At 47.3% G+C, this 27,775-nt stretch overlaps 1 protein-coding gene across 1 annotated transcript in view; it reads right to left on the bottom strand.

Moving 5' to 3' along the window:
- Nucleotides 1-27,775, bottom strand: part of LOC134984257 (zinc finger protein 208-like) — a 276,214-nt gene that overhangs the window by 225,538 nt on the left and 22,901 nt on the right. Inside the window, exon 6 of the mRNA XM_063949878.1 lies at nt 3,420-5,068. Coding sequence (XP_063805948.1) covers nt 3,420-5,068 — 1,649 coding nt within the window. The remainder of the gene's footprint in view (nt 1-3,419; nt 5,069-27,775) is intronic.

Below are 27,775 nucleotides of genomic sequence, written 5' to 3'. Positions count from 1 at the left end.
TACTGCCACCTGCCCCATCTCCCTCCATTGTTGCCACACACCCTGTCTCCCCCCACTACTGTCACCTGCCTTGTCTCCCCCCCACTGCTGCCACCCACCCTGTCTCCCACTACTGCCACTCGGCCTGTCTCCCCCCACTACTGTCACACACTCTGTCTCCTCCCACTACTGCCACCGTGCTGTCACCCCCCCCACTACTGCCACCCATCCCGTCTCCTTCAACAACCTGCCCCCCCCTGCTTCCACCCACCATCTCCTTCCACTACTGCCACCCACCCAGTCGCATTCCACTACTGCCACCCACCATCTCTTCCTCACTATTGCCACCGCCCTGACTCTCCCCACTACCACCCACCTGTCTCCCTGACATCCAAGCACTAGTTGGGGATTTATGGTACTAACAGTCGTTCATCAACAGATGGAAGTAACCAGGACAGTAAGGAAGCAGAAGCTGCTTCTGGTACATTGACCCTGGTCATGTAGGGCTGGGAGAGTCAGAAACATTATGTAATAGGGGCCTACAGTAAATCAGTACGGAGGCAGAAGCTGCTTCTGGTACATGGACCCTGGTCATGTAGGGCTGGGAGAGTCAATAAGATTATTTAATAGGGGCCTACAGTAAGTCAGTAAGGAGGCAGAAGCTGCTTCTGGTACATGGACCCTGGTCATGTAGGGCTGGGAGAGTCAGTAAGATTATGTAATAGGGTGCCTACAGTAAGTCAGTAAGAAGGCAGAAGCTGCTTCTGGTACATGGACCCTGGTCATGTAGGGCTGGGAGAGTCAGTAAGATTATGTAATAGGTGCCTACAGTAAGTCAGTAAGGAGGCAGAAGCTGCTTCTGGTACATGGACCCTGGTCATGTAGGGCTGGGAGAGTCAGTAACATTATGTAATAGGTGACTACAGTAAGTCAGGAAGGAGGCAGAAGCTGCTTCTGGTACATGGACCCTGGTCATGTAGGGCTGGGAGAGTCAGTAAGATTATGTAATAGGATGCCTACAGTAAGTCAGTAAGGAGGCAGATGCTGCTTCTGGTACATGGACCCTGGACATGTAGGGCTGGGAGTCAGTAAGATTATGTAATAGGGGCCTACAGTAAGTCAGTAAGGAGGCAGAAGCTGCTTCTGGTACATGGACTCTGGTCATGTAGGGCTGGGAGAGTCAGTAAGATTATGTAATAGGTGCCTACAGTAAGTCAGTAAGGAGGCAGAAGCTGCTTCTGGTACATGGACCCTGGTCATGTAGGGCTGGGAGAGTCAGTAACATTATGTAATAGGGGCCTACAGTAAGTCAGTACGGAGGCAGAAGCTGCTTCTGGTACATGGACCCAGGTCATGTAGGGCTGGGAGTCAATAAGATTATGTAATAGGGGCCTACAGTAAGTCAGTAAGGAGGCAGAAGCTGCTTCTGGTACATGGACCCAGGTCATCTAGGACTGGGAGAGTCAGTAAGATTATGTAATAGGTGCCTACAGTAAGTCAGTAAGGAGGCAGAAGCTGCTTCTGGTACATGGACCCTGGTCATGTAGGGCTGGGAGAGTCAGTAACATTATGTAATAGGGGCCTACAGTAAGTCAGTACGGAGGCAGAAGCTGCTTCTGGTACATGGACCCAGGTCATGTAGGGCTGGGAGAGTCAGTAAGATTATGTAATAGGGGCCTACAGTAAGTCAGTAAGGAGGCAGAAGCTGCTTCTGGTACATGGACCCTGGTCATGTAGGGCTGGGAGAGTCAGTAAGATTATGTAATAGGGGCCTACAGTAAGTCAGTAAGGAGGCAGATGCTGCTTCTGGTACATGGACCCTGGTCATGTAGGGCTGGGAGAGTCAGTAAGATTATGTAATAGGGGCCTACAGTAAGTCAGTAAGGAGGCAGAAGCTGCTTCTGGTACATGGACCCTGGTCATGTAGGGCTGTGAGAGTCAGTAAGATTGTGTAATAGGGGCCTACAGTAAGTCAGTAAGGAGGCAGAAGCTGCTTCTGGTACCATGGACCCTGATCATGTAGGGCTGGGAGAGTCAGTAAGATTGTGTAATAGGGGCCTACAGTAAGTCAGTAAGGAGGCAGAAGCTGCTTCTGGTACATGGACCCTGGTCATGTAGGGCTGGGAGAGTCAGTAAGATTATGTAATAGGGGCCTACAGTAAGTCAGTAAGGAGGCAGAAGCTGCTTCTGGTACATGGACCCTGGTCATGTAGGGCTGGGAGAGTCAGTAAGATTATGTAATAGGGGCCTACAGTAAGTCAGTAAGGATAGCAGATGTTGCTAATTAGCAATCCTTTTTCTAGCGTGCTGGGGGCCGCCCATCGCAGGGCGAGGCCGCCTAACATGCTGACTGGCGCCTCCCCCCTTGATGAAGCAGAAATTGCGATCGCTCCACAATTTCTGCTTCATCTTAGAAACTAGTGAAGCATCCTGCCAGCTTAGCTGTGCCTACAGGATCCCCACCGCGTTCTTCTAGATTGCGATGGCTGCGTGTGATGTCATGCAGCCACAGTGATCACACCCGTCTATCCATCTCCCTTTCTCGCAACACCGCACTTGTAACGCTCCATCTTCTCACTGGAAACTGAGCTTTACCCCCCACCCCATGACCGCCTCTGCCTGATTAATAAGAAGCAATCACATTTCCTACAGCCCCCTGTAGAGAATGCAGGTGCATACGCAGGACGGGCGCTGCGCATACGTCCGCAACTTTTTCTCAATAATTCCGTTTGGATCACACACTGTAGTCCAACCTGAATTAGGCCCAGAGTCACCATCTTACAGGCAGCCGGTGAAGGGAGCAGAGAAAATGGGTGTTATGTGGCAGGAACGGGCTGGTTAGGTAACAGCCTGGCTGCTGCATTCTGTACAAGCTACAACCGGTGCAATTCTATTGCTGGGAGACCCAGGTAGAGGACATTGCAGTAGTCTATGTGTGATGATACAAGTACATGTATGACTGTAGGTAGATCTTCTGAGGGAAATAAGTGCAGGAGTCTGGCTATGTTCCTCAGATGAGGATCTGATTGTGGCTGATACCTGATGTCTAAGTGTCACTCCACCATCCAGGACACCAAGATTCTGCACAGGATCAGCATTTTGTAAACCTGAACCCCCACGCGTAAGTCTGGTTGGTAACAAAGTTGAGCTGTAGCCCTGCCCTTTGTTGGTGAGCTTCTATCATAAGGACATGTTTTACCAGGATTGAGTCACAGCCAACTGGCATCACCCACACCTGGAGCTCAGCTAGACATTTAGGATTGGTACTGGGTTCTCAGTACCCAGAACAAGACAGGTCATCTGCATAGCAGTGGTAGATGAGGGCATGACATCTGATTATTTCACCCAGTGGTAGCATGTATATTGCAAAAAGCACAGGACATAGGATAAGAACCTTGAAGAACAACGCATGGCAATAATAAGTATACTCCAGAAGATTAAAATGGCTTCTCACCTATGTGACTTCTCTGGTGTGTAACAAGATGTGATTTCTGTCTAAAACATTTCCCACACTCAGAACATGGAAATGGCTTCTCACCTGTGTGACTTCTGTGATGTATAACAAGATCTGATTTGTGTGCAAAACATTTCCCACACTCAGAACATAGAAATGGTTTCTCACCTGTGTGACTTAGCTGATGTCTAACAAGTTGTGATTTCCGGGCAAAACATTTCCCACACTCAGAGCAAGAAAATGGCTTCTCACCTGTGTGACTTCTCTGATGTCTAACAAGATCTGGTTTGTCTGCAAAACATTTCCCACACTCAGAACATGGAAATGGCTTCTCACCTGTGTGACTTCTCTGATGTATAACAAGATGTGATTTCTGTGTAAAACATTTCCCACACTCAGAGCAAGAAAATGGCTTCTCACCTGTGTGACTTCTCTGATGTTTAACAAGATCTGATTTCCGGTCAAAACATTTCCCACACTCAGAACATGGAAATGGCCTCTCACCTGTGTGACTTAGTTGATGTCTAACAAGTTGTGATTTCCGTGAAAAACATTTCTCACACTCAGAGCAAGAAAATGGCTTCTCACCTGTGTGACTTCTCTGATGTCTAACAAGCTCTATTTTGTCTGCAAAACATTTCCCACACTCAGAACATGGAAATGGCTTCTCACCTGTGTGACTTCTGTGATGTATAACAAGATATGATTTCTGTGTAAAACATTTCCCACACTCAGAGCAAGAAAATGGCCTCTCACCTGTGTGACTTAGCTGATGTCTAACAAGTTGTGATTTCCGGGCAAAACATTTCCCACACTCAGAACATGGAAATGGCTTCTCACCTGTGTGACTTAGCTGATGTCTAACAAGTTGTGATTTCCAGATAAAACATTTTCCACAGTCAGAACATGGAAATGGCCTCTCACCTGTGTGACTTCTCTGATGTCTAGCAAGTTGTGATTTCTGTGCAAAATGTTTCCCACACTTAGAACATGGAAATGGTGATGTACCTGTGTGACTTCTCTTATGTGCATCAAGAGTTGATTTGTATGTAAAACATTTCCAACACTCAGAACAGGAATATGGTTTCTCACTTGTATGTATTCTCTTATGTATTAGAAGTGATTTGTATGTAAAACAGTTCCCGCACTCAGAACATGGAAATGGATTCTCACCTGTGTGACTTCGCTGATGTGTAACAAGTTGTGAGTTCCGGGTAAAACATTTCCCGCACACAGAGCAAGAAAATGGCCTCTCACCTGTGTGTCTTCTCTGATGTATAACAACAGCTGATTTGTATGTAAAACATTTCCCACACTCAGAGCATGGAAATGGCATCTCAGCTGCTTTAGCTGGCTGATGGGTAATAGGCTTTGTGTTCTGTGTAAAACATTTGGCATCTATAGAACAGGGAAACACTGTATCTACTCTCAGAGCTGTAACAGATGCACCAATATCAGAGTGATCAGGAGAACATTTCCCAGGATCAGGTGGACCAGCTGATAGAGCTGGATGTATAATTGGGGTAATGGGATTATCTCCTGGAGAATTCTGTCTACTGTCATTATCTTTTATGTCACAATCCGGGGATAACATTAGATGTCCTTCTGAGATATTCCTGCTTGTGTGTCCACCTGCTGGAAATAAAATACATTATGGAAATACAAAAATGAGAACACACAATAACAAATGCAATATTATAATAAGACTTAGATATATCTCTCTCTTGTACTGGTAACTAACCATGAAGTATAAATGGAGATGTAGTCACTCGCCAAGTCCTATGTCAGCACCAATGTAAAACAATGGATGGGGAACATATCGTATGAATTGGAGATTCTAGATGAACAATATCATCAGTCAAATGAGCTGATGGATCAGAGAAATGTCTCCTAACGTTACTCCTGGAAGCATTGGTAAGGTAGCATTCCTTTATGTGTGTGCTCATACGCTGGTAAGCCTGTACATGTGTTACTCACCCTTATATAAGGTATATTGCTACAGCAGAGTAGGTGTGGAACAAGGTACTTTACATGCAATACACCATATAATACCCTGCAATCATCATCATCTGCTAGGTTATAATCCACTTTTACACCCCCATCATCAGTGTCTTACCTCTATTCTCTCACTAGTAATAAGGATGATGTGTGTACGGTAAGTACGATATAGAGAACTACATATCAGGATCTATACAGCTGCCGCCATACTTCCGCTTCTCATACGTGTGCTACTGGCAGCAGTGAACATCTGAGTGAGAGTGCAGGGAAGACAGCAGAGTCTTATGAGAAAGAGATTGGATCTGCCTTTGCAGGGCTGTACCACACCTGTCACCCCTGTTAGTATATAAAATAATAAATAAGAAGGGCCTGAGTCCATCCAGACATGCTTTCTGGAGCTTTCATTACTACATGGCTTCTTATCTACCCTACCTGATAGCTGTCAGCCACCACTGGAACCAAGACCCAATCTATTAAGTCCCCCACTTCTCCTGCCCTAAAGCCGCTCATTCCGTGCACCGTTCACGGCTGCAGCCTAGTGACGCAGCTGAAGCCACGGGCTGTATTCTGGAGCTAAGTGTGCCCAGTCTTTCCTGCACGCTCCGAATACCTGACTTGGAGGCACTTTTACCTTAGGTGGGAGCACTGGCTCTTCCGCTACTGCTGGGGGCAGAATGGGCTGCGCAAAGTCACCGGAGCCCGGCAGTGATATTGGAAAGTGAGGTGATGATCAAGCACTCTTGCTCCGTTTCCCTTTCTCCGAATTCCACTAGCCGATCTGCTAAGGTATCCGTGTGGCCCCACCTGGGACGTTGGACCTCCGGCCCTGCTAGGTATGAAACATGGCTGCTGCTAATAGAGAGGGTGGGGCTTGTGGGTCTCACCGGTTCTGTACAAAGGTCCACTGGTAGGCTGCCCTCTTCAATGCCAATGCCCTTAGCACTCTCTACCTCCGCCCGGCGGGACTCCTCCAAGCTCACGACTGCCGCCCTCATGACGCTTCTGGACGTGTTGAAAGGGATATCCACACCCTTCTCCTGATACACGATCTCCAGATCATCCTTAGACATTCCACTGAAGACCGCCATCTTGTGCGTTCTCCTGCACTGCAGTTGCTCCTCTCCTAACTCGGCTTCTCCAATCAGGTGACCGAAAAGCCACCTAAGATTATCCCACCGCTATGCCAGGAATTTCTGTGACTGGATGGTTCTGTACAAAAGCCCTCACCCTGCCTTGCGTCCCGCCCCAGTCACAGAATGGATGTTTAGGTCACACGGGATCTGGTCAATTAGGGGATTCCCAATTACCATCAGTAACCGCCTATTACTGACTCCACCCACTGCGTAGTGGGCGGGTACTACACTGCCACCACCAGACTCCTTGTCGCTATGGAGTCTGGAACCATGGTACTGCTCTGTCTGCGTCAACACGCTGTCTAACCACTAGTCGCTGGACTAGGCCTCCACACGGTAGCTGGTGGGAGGCGATGCTTGGAGACGCTGAGTGCACCCTGGACAGCCGGAAAATGGAACGATGTTTGGCATAGCTCTGCAGATCACAACATGAAGCGGTCATCTTGAGGCAGATGTTTATTCACCCAGTCTTAAAAAAGTCTGTTTCTCTATTGCTAGTGGCAACAGCAATACAGCAAGATGTTTACCGCAGAGTGAAAATGGTATAATACCTCTGGAGGCTCACAGGCCTCCTCTTTTTATCTTACTCCAATACACATACCACAGGGGGTAAGTCCACCGTGCTGTTCTCAACCAATCATCGTTTACCCATGTGATGTGCATGCCTTGGCCACATGCACAGCTATCATTGTCCTCTACGGACGGTGGGGAGTAGTCGCTCTCCTTTGACCATCCCATCCTGGAGGGTTGGTATCCACCCTGGTGACGCTCAGTCTAGGCTGGGGGAAGGTTTTCCCATCAAAACTACTTCCAGGAATCTGCCTAGGTACCCAGCTCACCATCTCCAGCCTAAAATTGGGCTCCGGAGATGGGCAGCCAAGATCCCAGGTCAGGTTTTCCTGCCCACCAAAGGTGATCCCTAAGGAGCTCCAGAAAACCACTCGGCTTGTTTTAAAGTTGAGCTGCTCCTCTCTCTCCCCATGATACTTCCATGTGGGAGGCTAGAGAGGAAGGCATTCCATTTTGGGGGAAAGTACTGGGGGAATCCACCAGCCTACATCAGGCATGTCCAAATTGCGGCCCTCCAGCTGTTGTGAAACTACATATCCCAGCATGCCCTGACAGTTTTGCTGTCAGAGAATGCTAAAGCTGTGTCAGGGCATGCTGGGATGTGTAGTTTCTCAACAGCTGGAGGGCAGCAGTTTGGACATGCCTGGCCTACACAGTAATGGATTCCCCCCTCCTGGGACACACAACCAAGTGCATTCCACCTTAAATACAATTCAAATACACTAAACACATTGGCCCTCATTCCGAGTTGTTCATTCGCTAGCTGTTTTTAGCAGCCGTGCAAACGCTAAGCCGCCGCTCTCTGGGAGTTTATGTTAGCTTAGCAGAAGTGCGTTCGAAAGGAACGCAGCGCGGCTACAATATTTTTTTGTGCAGTCTTAGCTTGCGATCACTTCAGACTGTTCAGTTCCTGTTTTGATGTCACAAACACGCCCTGCGTTCGGCCAGCTACACCTGCACTTTTCCTGGCACGCCTGCGTTTTTTTGAACACTCCCCGAAAACGGTCATGCCCAGAAGTGCCGATTTTTTGCCTGATCGCTGCGCAGCGAACAACTCGGAATGACCCACATTGTTGCTATATATATATATATATATATATATATACAAAAACACATACACACACACACGCATATACATACACACACACAGTGTACGCAAATACGCACTATAGCGCATATTTTTCCCAGATCAGAGGACGGGGACTCACTTTTAAAAAACGCTTGGGTGCTCGAGCACGCGCTCCGCTGCAGCCAATTCCTGGCTCTCAATTGACTGCACTTCCTGCCTGTAAAAAGGAGGTGGAGCCTTACCACTACCAGTCCTCTGGTGGTGCCTCCCCCTACTGATCACATGCAGCCGCGGATTCACATGGGGGCCGGGCAGAGAGTGAAGACGGCTCTACGGCTGCTCTACGCTGTGCTGCGGGCGGGAGGTGAGCGCCGGTGACAGCGTAAGTGCTATGGGGTAGGTAAGTAGCCTAGGAGCGGGTGGCTGAACTTGGGTAGTGGCTTTCCTTGCATGCCTTGTGTGTCTTCTGGGAGTGTCATGGGCTTGTAGCCCGACCTCAGTGGTTGTTTCAGGCATCCACTACAGTAAATTTCCCTGATATTCCCAGCGCCTTTCACAACTAGACCAAGCTATGGATCTATGAGAATATAACATGAATCTAATGTGCAGGCACTGCTGCTACCTGTGGTGCACCCGCTACTTCTGGGATCATCCTGTCAAGCTGCCTAAAACGTCTGCTTCCATCAAAAGCATTTATACAAGTGATCTGAGCCCGGGCTACATCATATAAGGCTAGAAATGAGAAAACACACCGGCATCCTAAATCGCAGCACTGCCGATACCTAACCCTCCCACTCACAGCCTAACCCTAACCTACCCCCAGCAGTGCCTAAACCTAACCCCATTACCCACAGCCTAAACCTAACCTACCCCCAGCATGGCCCAAACTTACCCACAGCCTAACCCTAACCTCCCCCCAGCAGTGCCTAAACCTAACCCCCTTACCCACAGCCTAACCCTAACCTCCCCCCAGCAGTGCCTAAACCTAACCCCCCTTACCCACAGCCTATCCCTAACCTCTCCTCAGCAGTGCCTAAACCTAACCCCCCTTACCCACAGCCTAACCCTAACCTCCACCCAGCAGTTCCTAAACCTAACCCTCCATACCCACAGCCTAACCCTAACCTCCCCACCCCATACCCTAACCTCCCCCTGGGTGTGCCTAAACCTACCCCCCTCCTGTGGCGGCAGTGCCTTCAGGATCCCGACTGTCAAGATATCGTAGTCGGGATCCTGATCTCCTCGGGATGCCGGCATCGGTATTCTGGCGGCTGGCGGGATTCTGGCGTCGGTATTACGGCTGCCGGGATCCTGGATGCATACCTCCGGTATGATAACAGCCCAGCAGCATTGTCACCCTCTCGCTCCCCTGTAACACTTTTGTAGTGTCTAAGGCCCTTATTCCGAGTTGATCGCTCGCTATTTTTTGCAGCGCAGCGATCAGATAGTCGCCACCTATAGGGGAGTGTATATTCGCTGTGTAAGTGTGCGATCGCTTGTGCGAGGGAGCGTTGCAAAAACATTTTGTGCAGTTTCTAAGAAGCTCTGGACTTACTCGGCCACTGCGATCATTTCTGTCTTTTTGGAGCCGGAATTGACGTCAGACACCCGCCCTGCAAATGCCGGGACACGCCTGCGTTTTCCCAAACACACCCAGAAAACGGTCAGTTGCCACCCACAAACGCCCTCTTCCTGTCAATCACCTTGCGACCGCCGTTGCGAATTGATTTTTCGTTAAATCCATCGCTCAGCAACGATTCGCTTTGTACCTGTACGACCCGCCTGAGCATTGGGGTGCATACACATGCGCAGTAGTAATCTGTTCACTGTGCTGCGAAAAACTGCAGCAAGCGATCAACTCGGAATGACCCGTAAATCCAGTCTGTGGCTTCTATTATAGCAGCACCATAAACCCATTACATATATTAAATGTATTATTTACTAATGTGTTTAGAAGCATTTATTGTCCTGATTTTTAATCATATAAATGTTCTGCCTGCTGCAATGTGTATAACGTGCTCTACCTGCTGCAATGTGTATAACGTGCTCTACCTGCTGCAATGTGTATAACGTGCTCTACCTGCTGCAATGTGTATAACATTCTCTACCTGCTGCAATGTGTATAACGTGCTCTATCTGCTGCAATGTGTATAACATTCTCTACCTGGCGCAAAGTGTATAACGAGCTCTACCTGCTGCAATGTGTATAACGTGCTCTACCTGCTGCAATGTGTATAACGTGCTCTACCTGCTGCAATGTGTATAACGTGCTCTACCTGCTGCAATGTGTATAACGTGCTCTACCTGCTGCAATGTGTATAACGTGCTCTACCTGCTGCAATGTGTATAACGTGCTCTACCTGGTGCAATGTGTATAACGTGCTCTACCTGCTGCAATGTGTATAACGTGCTCTACCTGCTGCAATGTGTATAACGCGCTCTACCTGCTGCAATGTGTATAACGCGCTCTACCTGCTGCAATGTGTATAACGTTCTCTGCCTGCTGCAATGTGTATAACGCGCTCTACCTGCTGCAATGTGTATAACGTTCTCTACCTGCTGCAATGTGTATAACGTGCTCTACCTGCTGCAATGTGTATAACGTGCTCTACCTGGCGCAATGTGTATAACGTGCTCTACCTGCTGCAATGTGTATAACGTGCTCTACCTGCTGCAATGTGTATAACGTGCTCTACCTGCTGCAATGTGTATAACGTGCTCTACCTGCTGCAATGTGTATAACGTGCTCTACCTGCTGCAATGTGTATAACGTGCTCTACCTGCTGCAATGTGTATAACGTGCTCTACCTGCTGCAATGTGTATAACGTGCTCTACCTGCTGCAATGTGTATAACGTGCTCTACCTGCTGCAATGTGTATAACGTGCTCTACCTGCTGCAATGTGTATAACGTGCTCTACCTGCTGCAATGTGTATAACGTGCTCTACCTGCTGCAATGTGTATAACGCGCTCTACCTGCTGCAATGTGTATAACGCGCTCTACCTGCTGCAATGTGTATAACGCGCTCTACCTGCTGCAATGTGTATAACGCGCTCTACCTGCTGCAATGTGTATAACGCTCTCTGCCTGCTGCAATGTGTATAACGTGCTCTGCCTGCTGCAATGTGTATAACGTGCTCTACCTGGTGCAATGTGTATAACGTGTTCTACCTGCTGCAATGTGTATAACGTGCTCTACCTGCTGCAATGTGTATAACGTGCTCTACCTGCTGCAATGTGTATAACGTGCTCTACCTGCTGCAATGTGTATAACGTGCTCTACCTGCTGCAATGTGTATAACGTGCTCTACCTGCTGCAATGTGTATAACGTGCTCTACCTGCTGCAATGTGTATAACGTGCTCTACCTGCTGCAATGTGTATAACGTGCTCTACCTGCTGCAATGTGTATAACGTGCTCTACCTGCTGCAATGTGTATAACGTGCTCTACCTGCTGCAATGTGTATAACGTGCTCTACCTGCTGCAATGTGTATAACGTGCTCTACCTGCTGCAATGTGTATAACGCGCTCTACCTGCTGCAATGTGTATAACGTGCTCTACCTGCTGCAATGTGTATAACGCGCTCTACCTGCTGCAATGTGTATAACGCGCTCTACCTGCTGCAATGTGTATAACGTTCTCTGCCTGCTGCAATGTGTATAACGTGCTCTGCCTGCTGCAATGTGTATAACGTGCTCTACCTGGTGCAATGTGTATAACGTGTTCTACCTGCTGCAATGTGTATAACGTGCTCTACCTGCTGCAATGTGTATAACGTGCTCTACCTGGCGCAATGTGTATAACGTGCTCTACCTGCTGCAATGTGTATAACGTGCTCTACCTGCTGCAATGTGTATAACGTGCTCTACCTGCTGCAATGTGTATAACGTGCTCTACCTGCTGCAATGTGTATAACGTGCTCTACCTGCTGCAATGTGTATAACGTGCTCTACCTGCTGCAATGTGTATAACGTGCTCTACCTGCTGCAATGTGTATAACGTGCTCTACCTGCTGCAATGTGTATAACGTGCTCTACCTGCTGCAATGTGTATAACGTGCTCTACCTGCTGCAATGTGTATAACGCGCTCTACCTGCTGCAATGTGTATAACGCGCTCTACCTGCTGCAATGTGTATAACGTGCTCTACATGCTGCAATGTGTATAACGTGCTCTACCTGCTGCAATGTGTATAACGTGCTCTACCTGCTGCAATGTGTATAACGTGCTCTACCTGCTGCAATGTGTATAACGTGCTCTACCTGCTGCAATGTGTATAACGTGCTCTACCTGCTGCAATGTGTATAACGTGCTCTACCTGCTGCAATGTGTATAACGCGCTCTACCTGCTGCAATGTGTATAACGTGCTCTACCTGCTGCAATGTGTATAACGCGCTCTACCTGCTGCATTGTGTATAACGCGCTCTACCTGCTGCAATGTGTATAACGTTCTCTGCCTGCTGCAATGTGTATAACGTGCTCTACCTGCTGCAATGTGTATAACGTGCTCTACCTGCTGCAATGTGTATAACGTGCTCTACCTGCTGCAATGTGTATAACGTGCTCTACCTGCTGCAATGTGTATAACGCGCTCTACCTGCTGCAATGTGTATAACGTGCTCTACCTGCTGCAATGTGTATAACGTGCTCTGCCTGCTGCAATATGTATAACGTTCTCTTCCTGCTGCAATGTGTATAACGTGCTCTACCTGCTGCAATGTGTATAACGTGCTCTGCCTGCTGCAATGTGTATAACGTGCTCTGCCTGCTGCAATGTGTATAACGTGCTCTACCTGCTGCAATGTGTATAACGCGCTCTACCTGCTGCAATGTGTATAACGCGCTCTACCTGCTGCAATGTGTATAACGTTCTCTGCCTGCTGCAATGTGTATAACGCGCTCTACCTGCTGCAATGTGTATAACGCGCTCTACCTGCTGCAATGTGTATAACGTTCTCTGCCTGCTGCAATGTGTATAACGTGCTCTGCCTGCTGCAATGTGTATAACGTGCTCTACCTGGTGCAATGTGTATAACGTGTTCTACCTGCTGCAATGTATATAACGTGCTCTACCTGCTGCAATGTGTATAACGTGCTCTGCCTGCTGCAATGTGTATAACGTGCTCTGCCTGGTGCTATGTGTATAACGTGCTCTACCTGCTGCAATGTGTATAACGCGCTCTACCTGCTGCAATGTGTATAACGTGCTCTGCCTGCTGCAATGTGTATAACGTGCTCTACCTGCTGCAATGTGTATAACGTGCTCTACCTGCTGCAATGTGTATAACGTGCTCTACCTGCTGCAATGTGTATAACGCGCTCTACCTGCTGCAATGTGTATAACGTGCTCTACCTGCTGCAATGTGTATAACGCGCTCTACCTGCTGCAATGTGTATAACGCGCTCTACCTGCTGCAATGTGTATAACGTTCTCTGCCTGCTGCAATGTGTATAACGCGCTCTACCTGCTGCAATGTGTATAACGCGCTCTACCTGCTGCAATGTGTATAACGTTCTCTGCCTGCTGCAATGTGTATAACGTGCTCTGCCTGCTGCAATGTGTATAACGTGCTCTACCTGGTGCAATGTGTATAACGTGTTCTACCTGCTGCAATGTGTATAACGTGCTCTACCTGCTGCAATGTGTATAACGTGCTCTGCCTGCTGCAATGTGTATAACGTGCTCTGCCTGGTGCAATGTGTATAACGTGCTCTGCCTGCTGCAATGTGTATAACGTGCTCTACCTGGTGCAATGTGTATTACGTGCTCTACCTGGCACAATGTATATAACGTGCTCTGCCTGGCGCAATGTGTATAACGTGCTCTACCTGCTGCAATGTGTATAACGTGCTCTGCCTGCTGCAATGTGTATAACGTGCTCTACCTGCTGCAATGTGTATAACGTGCTCTACCTGCTGCAATGTGTATAACGAGCTCTACCTGGAGCAATGTGTATAACGTGCTCTACCTGCTGCAATGTGTATAACGTGCTCTACCTGCTGCAATGTGTATAACGTGCTCTACCTGCTGCAATGTGTATAACGTGCTCTACCTGCTGCAATGTGTATAACGCGCTCTACCTGCTGCAATGTGTATAACGTGCTCTACCTGCTGCAATGTGTATAACGTGCTCTGCCTGCTGCAATATGTATAACGTTCTCTACCTGCTGCAATGTGTATAACGTGCTCTACCTGCTGCAATGTGTATAACGTGCTCTGCCTGCTGCAATGTGTATAACGTGCTCTGCCTGCTGCAATGTGTATAACGTGCTCTACCTGCTGCAATGTGTATAATGTGCTCTACCTGCTGCAATGTGTATAACGCGCTCTACCTGCTGCAATGTGTATAACGTGCTCTACCTGCTGCAATGTGTATAACGTGCTCTGCCTGCTGCAATATGTATAACGTTCTCTACCTGCTGCAATGTGTATAACGTGCTCTACCTGCTGCAATGTGTATAACGTGCTCTGCCTGCTGCAATGTGTATAACGTGCTCTGCCTGCTGCAATGTGTATAACGTGCTCAACCTGGTGCAATGTGTATAACGTACTCTACCTGCTGCAATGTGTATAACGTGCTCTACCTGCTGCAATGTGTATAACGTGCTCTACCTGCTGCAATGTGTATAACGTGCTCTACCTGCTGCAATGTGTATAACGTGCTCTGCCTGCTGCAATGTGTATAATGTGCTCTACCTGCTGCAATGTGTATAACGTGCTCTGCCTGCTGCAATGTGTATAACGTGCTCTACCTGCTGCAATGTGTATAATGTGCTCTACCTGCTGCAATGTGTATAACGCGCTCTACCTGCTGCAATGTGTATAACGTGCTCTACCTGCTGCAATGTGTATAACGTGCTCTGCCTGCTGCAATATGTATAACGTTCTCTACCTGCTGCAATGTGTATAACGTGCTCTGCCTGCTGCAATGTGTATAACGTGCTCTGCCTGCTGCAATGTGTATAACGTGCTCAACCTGGTGCAATGTGTATAACGTACTCTACCTGCTGCAATGTGTATAACGTGCTCTACCTGCTGCAATGTGTATAACGTGCTCTACCTGCTGCAATGTGTATAACGTGCTCTACCTGCTGCAATGTGTATAACGTGCTCTGCCTGCTGCAATGTGTATAATGTGCTCTACCTGCTGCAATGTGTATAACGTGCTCTGCCTGCTGCAATGTGTATAACGTGCTCTACCTGCTGCAATGTGTATAATGTGCTCTACCTGCTGCAATGTGTATAACGCGCTCTACCTGCTGCAATGTGTATAACGTGCTCTACCTGCTGCAATGTGTATAACGTGCTCTGCCTGCTGCAATATGTATAACGTTCTCTACCTGCTGCAATGTGTATAACGTGCTCTACCTGCTGCAATGTGTATAACGTGCTCTGCCTGCTGCAATGTGTATAACGTGCTCTGCCTGCTGCAATGTGTATAACGTGCTCAACCTGGTGCAATGTGTATAACGTACTCTACCTGCTGCAATGTGTATAACGTGCTCTACCTGCTGCAATGTGTATAACGTGCTCTACCTGCTGCAATGTGTATAACGTGCTCTACCTGCTGCAATGTGTATAATGTGCTCTACCTGCTGCAATGTGTATAACGTGCACTACCTGCTGCAATGTGTATAACGTGCACTACCTGGAGCAATGTGTATAACGTGCTCTACCTGCTGCAATGTGTATAACGTGCTCTACCTGCTGCAATGTGTATAACGCGCTCTACCTGGTGCAATGTGTATAACCTGCTCTACCTGCTGTAATGTGTATAACGTGCTCTACCTGCTGCAATGTGTATAACGTGCACTACCTGCTGCAATGTGTATAACGTGCACTACCTGGAGCAATGTGTATAACGTGCACTACCTGGAGCAATGTGTATAACGTGCTCTACCTGCTGCAATGTGTATAACGCACTCTACCTGCTGCAATGTGTATAACGTGCTCTTCCTGCTGCAATGTGTAAAACGTGCTCTACCTGCTGCAATGTGTATAACGTGCTCTACCTGCTGCAATGTGTATAATGTGCTCTACCTGCTGCAATGTGTATAACGTGCACTACCTGCTGCAATGTGTATAACGTGCTCTACCTGCTGCAATGTGTATAATGTGCTCTACCTGCTGCAATGTGTATAACGTGCTCTACCTGCTGCAATGTGTATAACGTGCTCTACCTGCTGCAATGTGTATAACGTGCTCTACCTGCTGCAATGTGTATAACGTGCTCTACCTGCTGCAATGTGTGTAACGTGCTCTACCTGCTGCAATGTGTATAACGCGCTCTACCTGGTGCAATGTGTATAACCTGCTCTACCTGCTGCAATGTGTATAACGTGCTCTACCTGCTGCAATGTGTATAACGTGCTCTACCTGCTGCAATGTGTATAACGTGCTCTACCTGCTGCAATGTGTATAACGTGCTCTACCTGCTGCAATGTGTATAACGTGCTCTACCTGCTGCAATGTGTATAACGTGCTCTACCTGGTGCAATGTGTATAACGTGCTCTACCTGCTGCAATGTGTATAACGTGCTCTACCTGCTGCAATGTGTATAACGTGCTCTACCTGCTGCAATGTGTATAACGTGCTCTACCTGCTGCAATGTGTATAACGTGCTCTACCTGCTGCAATGTGTATAACGTGCTCTACCTGCTGCAATGTGTATAACGTGCTCTACCTGCTGCAATGTGTATAAGGTGCTCTACCTGCTGCAATGTGTAAAACGTGCTCTACCTGCTGCAATGTGTATAACGTGCTCTACCTGCTGCAATGTGTATAATGTGCTCTACCTGCTGCAATGTGTATAACGTGCACTACCTGCTGCAATGTGTATAACGTGCACTACCTGGAGCAATGTGTATAACGTGCTCTACCTGCTGCAATGTGTATAACGTGCTCTACCTGCTGCAATGTGTATAACGCGCTCTACCTGGTGCAATGTGTATAACCTGCTCTACCTGCTGTAATGTGTATAACGTGCTCTACCTGCTGCAATGTGTATAACGTGCACTACCTGCTGCAATGTGTATAACGTGCACTACCTGGAGCAATGTGTATAACGTGCACTACCTGGAGCAATGTGTATAACGTGCTCTACCTGCTGCAATGTGTATAACGCACTCTACCTGCTGCAATGTGTATAACGTGCTCTTCCTGCTGCAATGTGTAAAACGTGCTCTACCTGCTGCAATGTGTATAACGTGCTCTACCTGCTGCAATGTGTATAATGTGCTCTACCTGCTGCAATGTGTATAACGTGCACTACCTGCTGCAATGTGTATAACGTGCTCTACCTGCTGCAATGTGTATAACGTGCACTACCTGGAGCAATGTGTATAACGTGCTCTACCTGCTGCAATGTGTATAACGTGCTCTACCTGCTGCAATGTGTATAACGTTCTCTACCTGCTGCAATGTGTATAACGTGCTCTACCTGCTGCAATGTGTATAACGTGCTCTACCTGCTGCAATGTGTATAACGTGCTCTACCTGCTGCAATGTGTATAACGTGCTCTACCTGCTGCAATGTGTATAACGTGCTCTACCTGCTGCAATGTGTATAACGTGCTCTACCTGCTGCAATGTGTATAACGTGCTCTACCTGCTGCAATGTGTATAACGTGCTCTACCTGCTGCAATGTGTATAACGTGCTCTACCTGGTGCAATGTGTATAACGTGCTCTACCTGCTGCAATGTGTATAACGTGCTCTACCTGCTGCAATGTGTATAACGTGCTCTACCTGCTGCAATGTGTATAACGTGCTCTACCTGCTGCAATGTGTATAACGTGCTCTACCTGCTGCAATGTGTATAACGTGCTCTACCTGGTGCAATGTGTATAACGTGCTCTACCTGCTGCAATGTGTATAACGTGCTCTACCTGGTGCAATGTGTATAACACGCTCTACCTGCTGCAATGTGTATAACGTGCTCTACCTGCTGCAATGTGTATAATGTGCTCTACCTGCTGCAATGTGTATAACGTGCACTACCTGCTGCAATGTGTATAATGTGCTCTACCTGCTGCAATGTGTATAACGTGCACTACCTGCTGCAATGTGTATAACGTGCTCTACCTGCTGCAATGTGTATAATGTGCTCTACCTGCTGCAATGTGTATAACGTGCTCTACCTGCTGCAATGTGTATAACGTGCTCTACCTGCTGCAATGTGTATAACGTTCTCTACCTGCTGCAATGTGTATAACGTGCTCTACCTGCTGCAATGTGTATAACGTGTTCTACCTGCTGCAATGTGTATAACGTGCTCTACCTGCTGCAATGTGTATAACGTGCTCTACCTGCTGCAATGTGTATAACGTGCTCTACCTGGTGCAATGTGTATAACGTGCTCTACCTGCTGCAATGTGTATAACGTGCTCTACCTGGTGCAATGTGTATAACGTGCTCTACCTGCTGCAATGTGTATAAGGTGCTCTACCTGCTGCAATGTGTATAACCTGCTCTACCTGCTGCAATGTGTATAACGTGCTCTACCTGCTGCAATGTGTATAACGTGCTCTACCTGCTGCAATGTGTATAACCTGCTCTACCTGCTGCAATGTGTATAAGGTGCTCTACCTGCTGCAATGTGTATAAGGTGCTCTACCTGCTGCAATGTGTATAACGTGCTCTTCCTGCTGCAATGTGTAAAACGTGCTCTACCTGCTGCAATGTGTATAACGTGCTCTACCTGCTGCAATGTGTATAATGTGCTCTACCTGCTGCAATGTGTATAACGCGCTCTACCTGGTGCAATGTGTGTAACGTGCTCTACCTGGCGCAATGTGTATAACGTGCTCTACCTGCTGCAATGTGTATAACGCGTTCTACCTGCAATGTGTATAACGCGCTCTACCTGCTGTAATGTGTATAACGTGCTCTACCTGCTGCAATGTGTTTAACGTGCTCTACCTGGTGCAATGTGTATAACGTGCTCTACCTGGTGCAATGTGTATAACGTGCTCTACCTGGTGCAATGTGTATAACGTGCTCTACCTGCTGCAATGTGTATAACGTTCTCTACCTGGTGCAATGTGTATAACGTGCTCTACCTGCTGTAATGTGTATAACGTGCTCTACCTGCTGCAATGTGTATAACGTGCTCTACCTGCTGCAATGTGTATAACGCGTTCTACCTGCAATGTGTATAACGCGCTCTACCTGCAATGTGTATAACGCGCTCTACCTGCTGCAATGTGTATAACGCGCTCTACCTGCTGCAATGTGTGTAACGTGCTCTACCTGGCGCAGTGTGTGTAACGTGCTCTACCTGGTGCAATGTGTATAACATGCTCTACCTGCTGCAATGTGTATAACGTGCTCTACCTGGTGCAATGTGTATAACGTGCTCTACCTGCTGCAATGTGTATAACGTGCTCTACCTGCTGCAATGTGTATAACGTGCTCTGCCTGCTGCAATGTGTATAACGTGCTCTACCTGCTGCAATGTGTATAATGTGCTCTACCTGCTGCAATGTGTATAACGCGCTCTACCTGCTGCAATGTGTATAACGTGCTCTGCCTGGTGCAATGTGTATAACGTGCTCTACCTGGTGCAATGTGTATAACGTGCTCTACCTGGTGCAATGTGTATAACGTGCTCTACCTGCTGCAATGTGTATAACGTGCTCTACCTGCTGCAATGTGTATAACGTGCTCTGCCTGCTGCAATGTGTATAACGCGCTCTACCTGCTGCAATGTGTATAATGTGCTCTACCTGCTGCAATGTGTATAACGTGCTCTGCCTGGTGCAATGTGTATAACGTGCTCTACCTGGTGAAATGTGTATAACGTGCTCTACCTGATGCAATGTGTATAACGCGCTCTACCTGCTGCAATGTGTATAATGTGCTCTGCCTGGTGCAATGTGTATAACGTGCTCTACCTGCTGCAATGTGTATAATGTGCTCTACCTGCTGCAATGTGTATAATGTGCTCTACCTGGTGCAATGTGTATAACGTGCTCTACCTGGTGCAATGTGTATAACGTGCTCTACCTGGTGCAATGTGTATAACGTGCTCTACCTGCTGCAATGTGTATAACGCGCTCTACCTGGCGCAAAAGTGCATAACGTGCTCTGCCTGCTGCAATGTGTATAACGTGCTCTGCCTGATGCAATGTGTATAACGCGCTCTACCTGCTGCAATGTGTATAACGTGCTCTACCTGCTGCAATGTGTATAACGTGCTCTGCCTGGTGCAATGTTTATAACGTGCTCTACCTGCTGCAATGTGTATAACGTGCTCTACCTGCTGCAATGTGTAAGTGATCCTCTACCTGCTGCAATGTGTATAACGTGCTCTACCTGCTGCAATGTGTATAACGTGCTCTACCTGGTGCAATGTGTATAACGTGCTCTACCTGGTGCAATGTGTATAACGTGCTCTACCTGCTGCAATGTGTATAACGCGCTCTACCTGGTGCAATGTGTATAACGTGCTCTACCTGGTGCAATGTGTATAACGTGCTCTACCTGCTGCAATGTGTATAACGTGTTCTACCTGGTGCAATGTGTATAACGTGCTCTACCTGGCACAAAGGGTATAACGTGCTCTACCTGGCACAATGTGTATAACGTGCTCTACATGCTGCAATGTATATAACGTGCTCTACCTGGCGCTGTGTGTATAATGTGCTCTACCTGGTGCAATGTGTATAATGAGCTATACCTGGTGCAATGTGTATAACGTGCTGTACCTGGCGCAATATGTATAACGTGCTCTACCTGGTGCAATGTGTATAACGTGATCTACCTGCTGCAATGTGTATAACGTGCTCTACCTGCTGCAATGTGTATAACGTGCTCTACCTGGCGCTATGTGTATAACGTGCTCTACCTGCTGCAATGTGTATAACGTGCTCTACCTGCAGCAATGTGTATAACATGATCTACTTGCTGCAATGTGTATAACGTGCTCTGCCTGCTGCAATGTGTATAACATGCTCTACCTGCTGCAATGTGTATAACGTGCTCTACCTGCTGCAATGTGTATAACGTGCTCTACCTGGTGCAATGTGTATAACGTGCTCTACCTGCAGCAATGTGTATAACGTGCTCTACCTGCTGCAATGTGTATAACGTGCTCTACCTGCTGCAATGTGTATAACGTGCTCTACCTGGTGCAATGTGTATAACGTGTTCTACCTGCTGCAATGTGTATAACGTGCTCTACCTGGCACAAAGGGTATAACGTGCTCTACCTGCTGCAATGTGTATAACGTGCTCTACCTGGTGCAATGTGTATAATGTGCTCTGCCTGGTGCAATGTGTATAACGTGCTCTACCTGCTGCAATGTGTATAATGTGCTCTACCTGCTGCAATGTGTATAATGTGCTCTACCTGGTGCAATGTGTATAACGTGCTCTACCTGGTGCAATGTGTATAACGTGCTCTACCTGGTGCAATGTGTATAACGTGCTCTACCTGCTGCAATGTGTATAACGCGCTCTACCTGGCGCAAAAGTGCATAACGTGCTCTGCCTGCTGCAATGTGTATAACGTGCTCTGCCTGATGCAATGTGTATAACGCGCTCTACCTGCTGCAATGTGTATAACGTGCTCTACCTGCTGCAATGTGTATAACGTGCTCTGCCTGGTGCAATGTTTATAACGTGCTCTACCTGCTGCAATGTGTATAACGTGCTCTACCTGCTGCAATGTGTAAGTGATCCTCTACCTGCTGCAATGTGTATAACGTGCTCTACCTGCTGCAATGTGTATAACGTGCTCTACCTGGTGCAATGTGTATAACGTGCTCTACCTGGTGCAATGTGTATAACGTGCTCTACCTGCTGCAATGTGTATAACGCGCTCTACCTGGTGCAATGTGTATAACGTGCTCTACCTGGTGCAATGTGTATAACGTGCTCTACCTGCTGCAATGTGTATAACGTGTTCTACCTGGTGCAATGTGTATAACGTGCTCTACCTGGCACAAAGGGTATAACGTGCTCTACCTGGCACAATGTGTATAACGTGCTCTACATGCTGCAATGTATATAACGTGCTCTACCTGGCGCTGTGTGTATAATGTGCTCTACCTGGTGCAATGTGTATAATGAGCTATACCTGGTGCAATGTGTATAACGTGCTGTACCTGGCGCAATATGTATAACGTGCTCTACCTGGTGCAATGTGTATAACGTGATCTACCTGCTGCAATGTGTATAACGTGCTCTACCTGCTGCAATGTGTATAACGTGCTCTACCTGGCGCTATGTGTATAACGTGCTCTACCTGCTGCAATGTGTATAACGTGCTCTACCTGCAGCAATGTGTATAACATGATCTACTTGCTGCAATGTGTATAACGTGCTCTGCCTGCTGCAATGTGTATAACATGCTCTACCTGCTGCAATGTGTATAACGTGCTCTACCTGCTGCAATGTGTATAACGTGCTCTACCTGGTGCAATGTGTATAACGTGCTCTACCTGCAGCAATGTGTATAACGTGCTCTACCTGCTGCAATGTGTATAACGTGCTCTACCTGCTGCAATGTGTATAACGTGCTCTACCTGGTGCAATGTGTATAACGTGTTCTACCTGCTGCAATGTGTATAACGTGCTCTACCTGGCACAAAGGGTATAACGTGCTCTACCTGCTGCAATGTGTATAACGTGCTCTACCTGGTGCAATGTGTATAACGTGTTCTACCTGCTGCAATGTGTATAACGTGCTCTACCTGGCACAAAGGGTATAACGTGCTCTACCTGGCACAATGTGTATAACGTGCTCTACCTGCTGCAATGTGTATAACGTGCTCTACCTGCTGCAATGTGTATAATGCACTCTACCTGGCGCTGTGTGTATAATGTGCTCTACCTGGTGCAATGTGTATAATGAGCTATACCTGGTGCAATGTGTATAACGTGCTGTACCTGGCGCAATATGTATAACGTGCTCTACCTAGAAGACATTAAGACTAATGTGCATCAAAGGGAAGTAGCAGTTTCTGTGTTAATGGATGGTTTAAAAAAGGTATTGAGAACAAGGGTACAGACCACTCAACCAAGTTGGCGAGGTTTGTCGGTGGCTGCTTTGAGAGAGACCGATATTGAACATGATCGGAATATCATGAGACACAGGGAGTCACAGGGCGATAAGCTGATGGCAGTAAGTATACAAACCCTTACCACAAAGCCACCTCAGCCAAGGCCCCAGACCCCTGTGGGGAAGTCAAATGTAATAACATGTTACAATTGTCAAAAAGAGGGACATATTGGATGGAATTGTATGTTTAAAGACACACATAAAGTATATCAACCCCCTAGACAACGACAAGACACACGTAATTGGGATCAGGGACCGCAGAGACAGAGTTATGAGCCACATGCAGGGGAAACAAGAAGGTACCCACCAAGAAGAGACTGGCAAGTCTCTGACAATTCCCAGTTACCCCCTCCACATGTTGTAGCTGCCAATGCGCTGCGGGGAGGTCACCACACACAATAGGGGTGGGGCCACACCTGTAGTCTGCAACCAGTGAAATTAATTGCGAGCCTTGGCAGTGAACCCGAGGTCACAATTGATGTAGCTGGTAGATCTCTACCTTTCCTTGTAGATACGGGGGCGGCCAAGTCAGTGATAAATTCAACAGTGGGTATGAAGACCACTGGTAGAACAATTCCAGCCAAGCGAGTAACTGGAGTAGTATAACGCTACCCTTTAAGCAAGCCAGCAGGGATTACGATAGGGCCTTTGCAGACCAAGCACTCCTTTTTGCTAGCTGCATCGGCTCCGACTAATCTACTTGGGAGAGATTTACTGTGCAAGATGGGGTGTGTCATATATTTTATCCTGGAGGTGTGTTCTTGGATATACCCGAGAACCACGCTCAGGAAGTGCAGGATATGCTAGATTCCCCACAAAGGTTAATGACGCATACTGCTGTTACAGATAGGTGTCCGTCCAAGGTAGAAGAAATGACTTCCCAGATACCGGAGTCACTTTGGACCAAGGATGGACAAGACACTGGATTAATGGCAAATGTAGCTCCTGTAGTAGTTCAAGTAAAAGATGGTAGGATAGCTCCAAAAATCCCACAGTATCCTCTGAAGCCAGAGGTGGAGTTAGGAGTTTACCCAGTAATAGAACGCTTGATACAACAGGGCATTCTGGCTAGGACAACCAGCACTGCCAATAGTCCCATCTTCTCTGTGAAAAAGAGTGGGGGGAGGGGTTACAGGCTAGTGCAGGATCTAAGGGGGATCAACAAAATAGTTGAGAGCCAATTCCCCGTAGTGCCAAATCCAGCTGTCATCCTTATGCAAATCCCTCCCACTGCGAAATTTTTCACTGTAATTGACCTCTGCTCCGCTTTCTTCTCGGTACCTCTGCACCCTGACAGCCAATATTTGTTTGCATTCACATACAGGGGAGTACAGTACACCTGGACTCGTTTACCACAAGGTTTCATTGACAGCCCAAGTATTTTCTCGCAGGCTGAGAGCGGATCAGTATTAATACAGTATGTAGACGACTTACTGCTGTGTTCGGATTCACTCGAATCGTCCTTGAGAGACACAAAACAGCTTCTGTTTCATCTCTCTGATACAGGACACAAGGTTTCAAAGGACAAGTTACAATTATGCCAAACCAAAGTAAAATATTTGGGACATTGTTTGACACAAGGACTGAGACACCTCACCGCTGATAGAATTCAGGCGATTCGCGACATGACCCTGCCACAAACCCAACAACAAATCCGCACTTTCCTAGGAATTGCCGTAACTGAATCCCAGGATTTTCCATACTACAAACCAGATCAGATTTTGCACACAGATGAGTACGAATTGGCATTTGAGAGACTCAAACAGTGCCTAACGCAGGCACCAGCATTAGGTATGCCAGATTATGGAAAACCCTTTGAACTGTACGGTACGGAAAGTGCTGAGTGCGCAGCAGGTGTTTTAACCCAGAAGCATGGTGATGCCAGCAGGCCAGTTGCATACTACAGCGCTCAGCTAGACACGGTAGCGCGATCCCTCCCCACATGCTTGCGAAGTGTTGCAGCGATAGCATTGCTAGTGAGTAAAAGCAAAGATGTAGTGCTAGGAAACAACCTGACCATACACACACCTCATGCATTGTCAGCCTTACTGAATTCTGCCCAAACCAGACACGTCTCATCCGCACGGTTTACAAGATTGGAATTAGCACTAATGGCCCGTGTAAACATCACCATAAGGAGATGCAGTGCACTAAATCCAGCAACGTATCTCCCAGGTGTGCCTGGACAGGCACAAAGCGTGGAAGGTGAGAATGATGGCGAAGGAGGATTTAGTACAGACACTGACACACATGATTGTATGGAATATTTGACCCAAAATTTCACACCAAGGCCTGACATCAGTGACAATCCACTGGAAGGTGTAGATTTTACTTTCTACACTGACGGAAGTTGCCATAGACAGACGGATTTGGGAGACTTGTGTACTGGATACGCAGTCATAGATGACAAAGGTACCATAGAAGCGGAACCCCTGGGCCCACCACACTCAGCACAAGTTGCTGAGCTGGTTGCCCTAACCAGAGCGTGTGAATTGGCTAAAGGCAAGTCAGCCAATATCTACACGGATTCTAGGTATGCCTTTGATTTTGGGGCCCTATGGCACCTTAGAAATTTCATGATGGCAGCTGGCACACCCGTGGCGCATGCAACCCACATCAAAAGACTTCTAGCAGTGATACAGGGACCTGACAGAGTGGCTGTTATCAAGTGTAAAGCCCACACATACAGCCAAGACCCAGTGTCACTTGGTAACAGCCGGGGCAGACGAAGCTGCTAAATCAGCAGCCAGCACCCCCATGCAGACAGACACCACACAACTGATGGTATTTAATACTGTAAACACACAGAAATGATATGAAATGCAAAATTTGTGTTCACCACAAGAAAAGGCAGTTTGGAGGTCAAAAGGATATGGCCAGGAGTCCTCAGGACTCTGGACAGATGGACAGGGTAAGCCAGTGGCACCCTGAGCATACCTTCCAAGTTTTAGTGGAGGCGGCACATGGGCTGACTCATCTAGGCAAATAAGGAATGTGTGAGTTGGTAAGAGCCTACTGGTGCGCCCCAGGATTTTCTTCCCATGTGGGTAAAAGAGCGATGACATGTCTCACCTGCTTGAGGAAGAATATCGGAAAGACAATACCAACAGAGCCATCCCATATCCCTCCTACAGATGGTCCTTTTCAGGTAATACAAATTGATTTCATACAATTACCACCTTGTAGAAATTTAAAGTATGTATTGGTTTGTATTGATGCGTTTTCAAATTGGGTTGAAGCATTCCCCGCTGTCACAAATACCGCAACGTTTACCACAAAGAAGATTGTGCAGGTTTGGTATACCTAGAATAATTGAAAGTGATAGGGGTACCTATTTTACAGGTGAAGTCTTTCAGGTAATGTGTAAATTAATGGGAATTAATAGTAAGCTGCATACTCCGTACCGCCCCCAGGCGAGTGCGAAAGTGGAAAGAGTAAACAGCATTATTAAGAACAAGTTGAGCAAAGTGATGGCTGAAACTGGATTGTTGTGGCTGGAAGCTTTGCCACTTGTACTATATAGCATCAGAACCACTCCCAGGTCCCCTCTTAATCTGTCTCCCTTTAAAATTCTTTTTGGTCGACAACCCCATGTTATGATTGACCCCAGGATGATTTGAAATGTAACAATGAAGTAACCGTAAAATATTTGGTTAAGATGAGCAAGCAGTTGAGGAATCAGAATAGCAATCTAAAGCTGGTGGTTCCTGATCTGCCGGACAGTAATTGTTATGACATTGAACCTGGGGACTATGTAATGATTCACAATTTTCTACGCTCAGGTTGCCTGATTGACCGGTGGGAAGGTCCGTACCAAGTCTTATTGACCAGCACGACAGCATTGAAGGTTGCCGAGAGAGAGACTTGGGTCCACTCCTCCCACTGTAAGAAGGTCGCTGACCCAGAGAGGTCTCGTGACAAAGAACAGACGGTAGAGGAAATTGTATCACTAGAGTGTCTGTTCCAGGAAGGTTGAGACGGCACCTGAGCACTGAGAATAATAAGATCGGAGGTGGTTGTCGAGCCAGATTTCTTTTTCCCTTTTATTATTTTCTCCACTTCCCATCTCCCTCCGTTTCTCCTCCCCCCTTCTCATTCTTCTCCTTTCCCTCCTGTAAGATGGACTCGCCCCAAAAGACTGTGTTCCGGATTTTCCTGTTGACCCTGTTGTTGACCAGAGCAGTCTGTTTCGGTGAGAGTACCAGTGAGGTCGAGAAGGGATCTGGAATGGGTTCTGATGATCAGGACGGATTCGTAGGATTCCAAGAGCAACGCAATCACCGTGCAAAGGCGAGTATCAGAAAACGATCTAGTAGCCATGACATTAATAGACATTGTGAAGGATTGTTAGCTGAGGAGAACTGCATCTGTAGAAATTGTAAAAATATAGTTGAGGACGGTTGCATCAAGAAATGTCAGTCCAGTTTCAACATCAACATGGACCGGCATCCATTGAGTGACTATCACTCATTAGTGAGTAAAGTGTTAAATCAGACAGACTGC

The sequence above is a fragment of the Pseudophryne corroboree genome, assembly GCF_028390025.1.
Source record: "Pseudophryne corroboree isolate aPseCor3 chromosome 3 unlocalized genomic scaffold, aPseCor3.hap2 SUPER_3_unloc_45, whole genome shotgun sequence".
Taxonomy (NCBI): domain Eukaryota; kingdom Metazoa; phylum Chordata; class Amphibia; order Anura; family Myobatrachidae; genus Pseudophryne; species Pseudophryne corroboree.
This window is presented reverse-complemented; position numbering and strand designations above follow the sequence as displayed.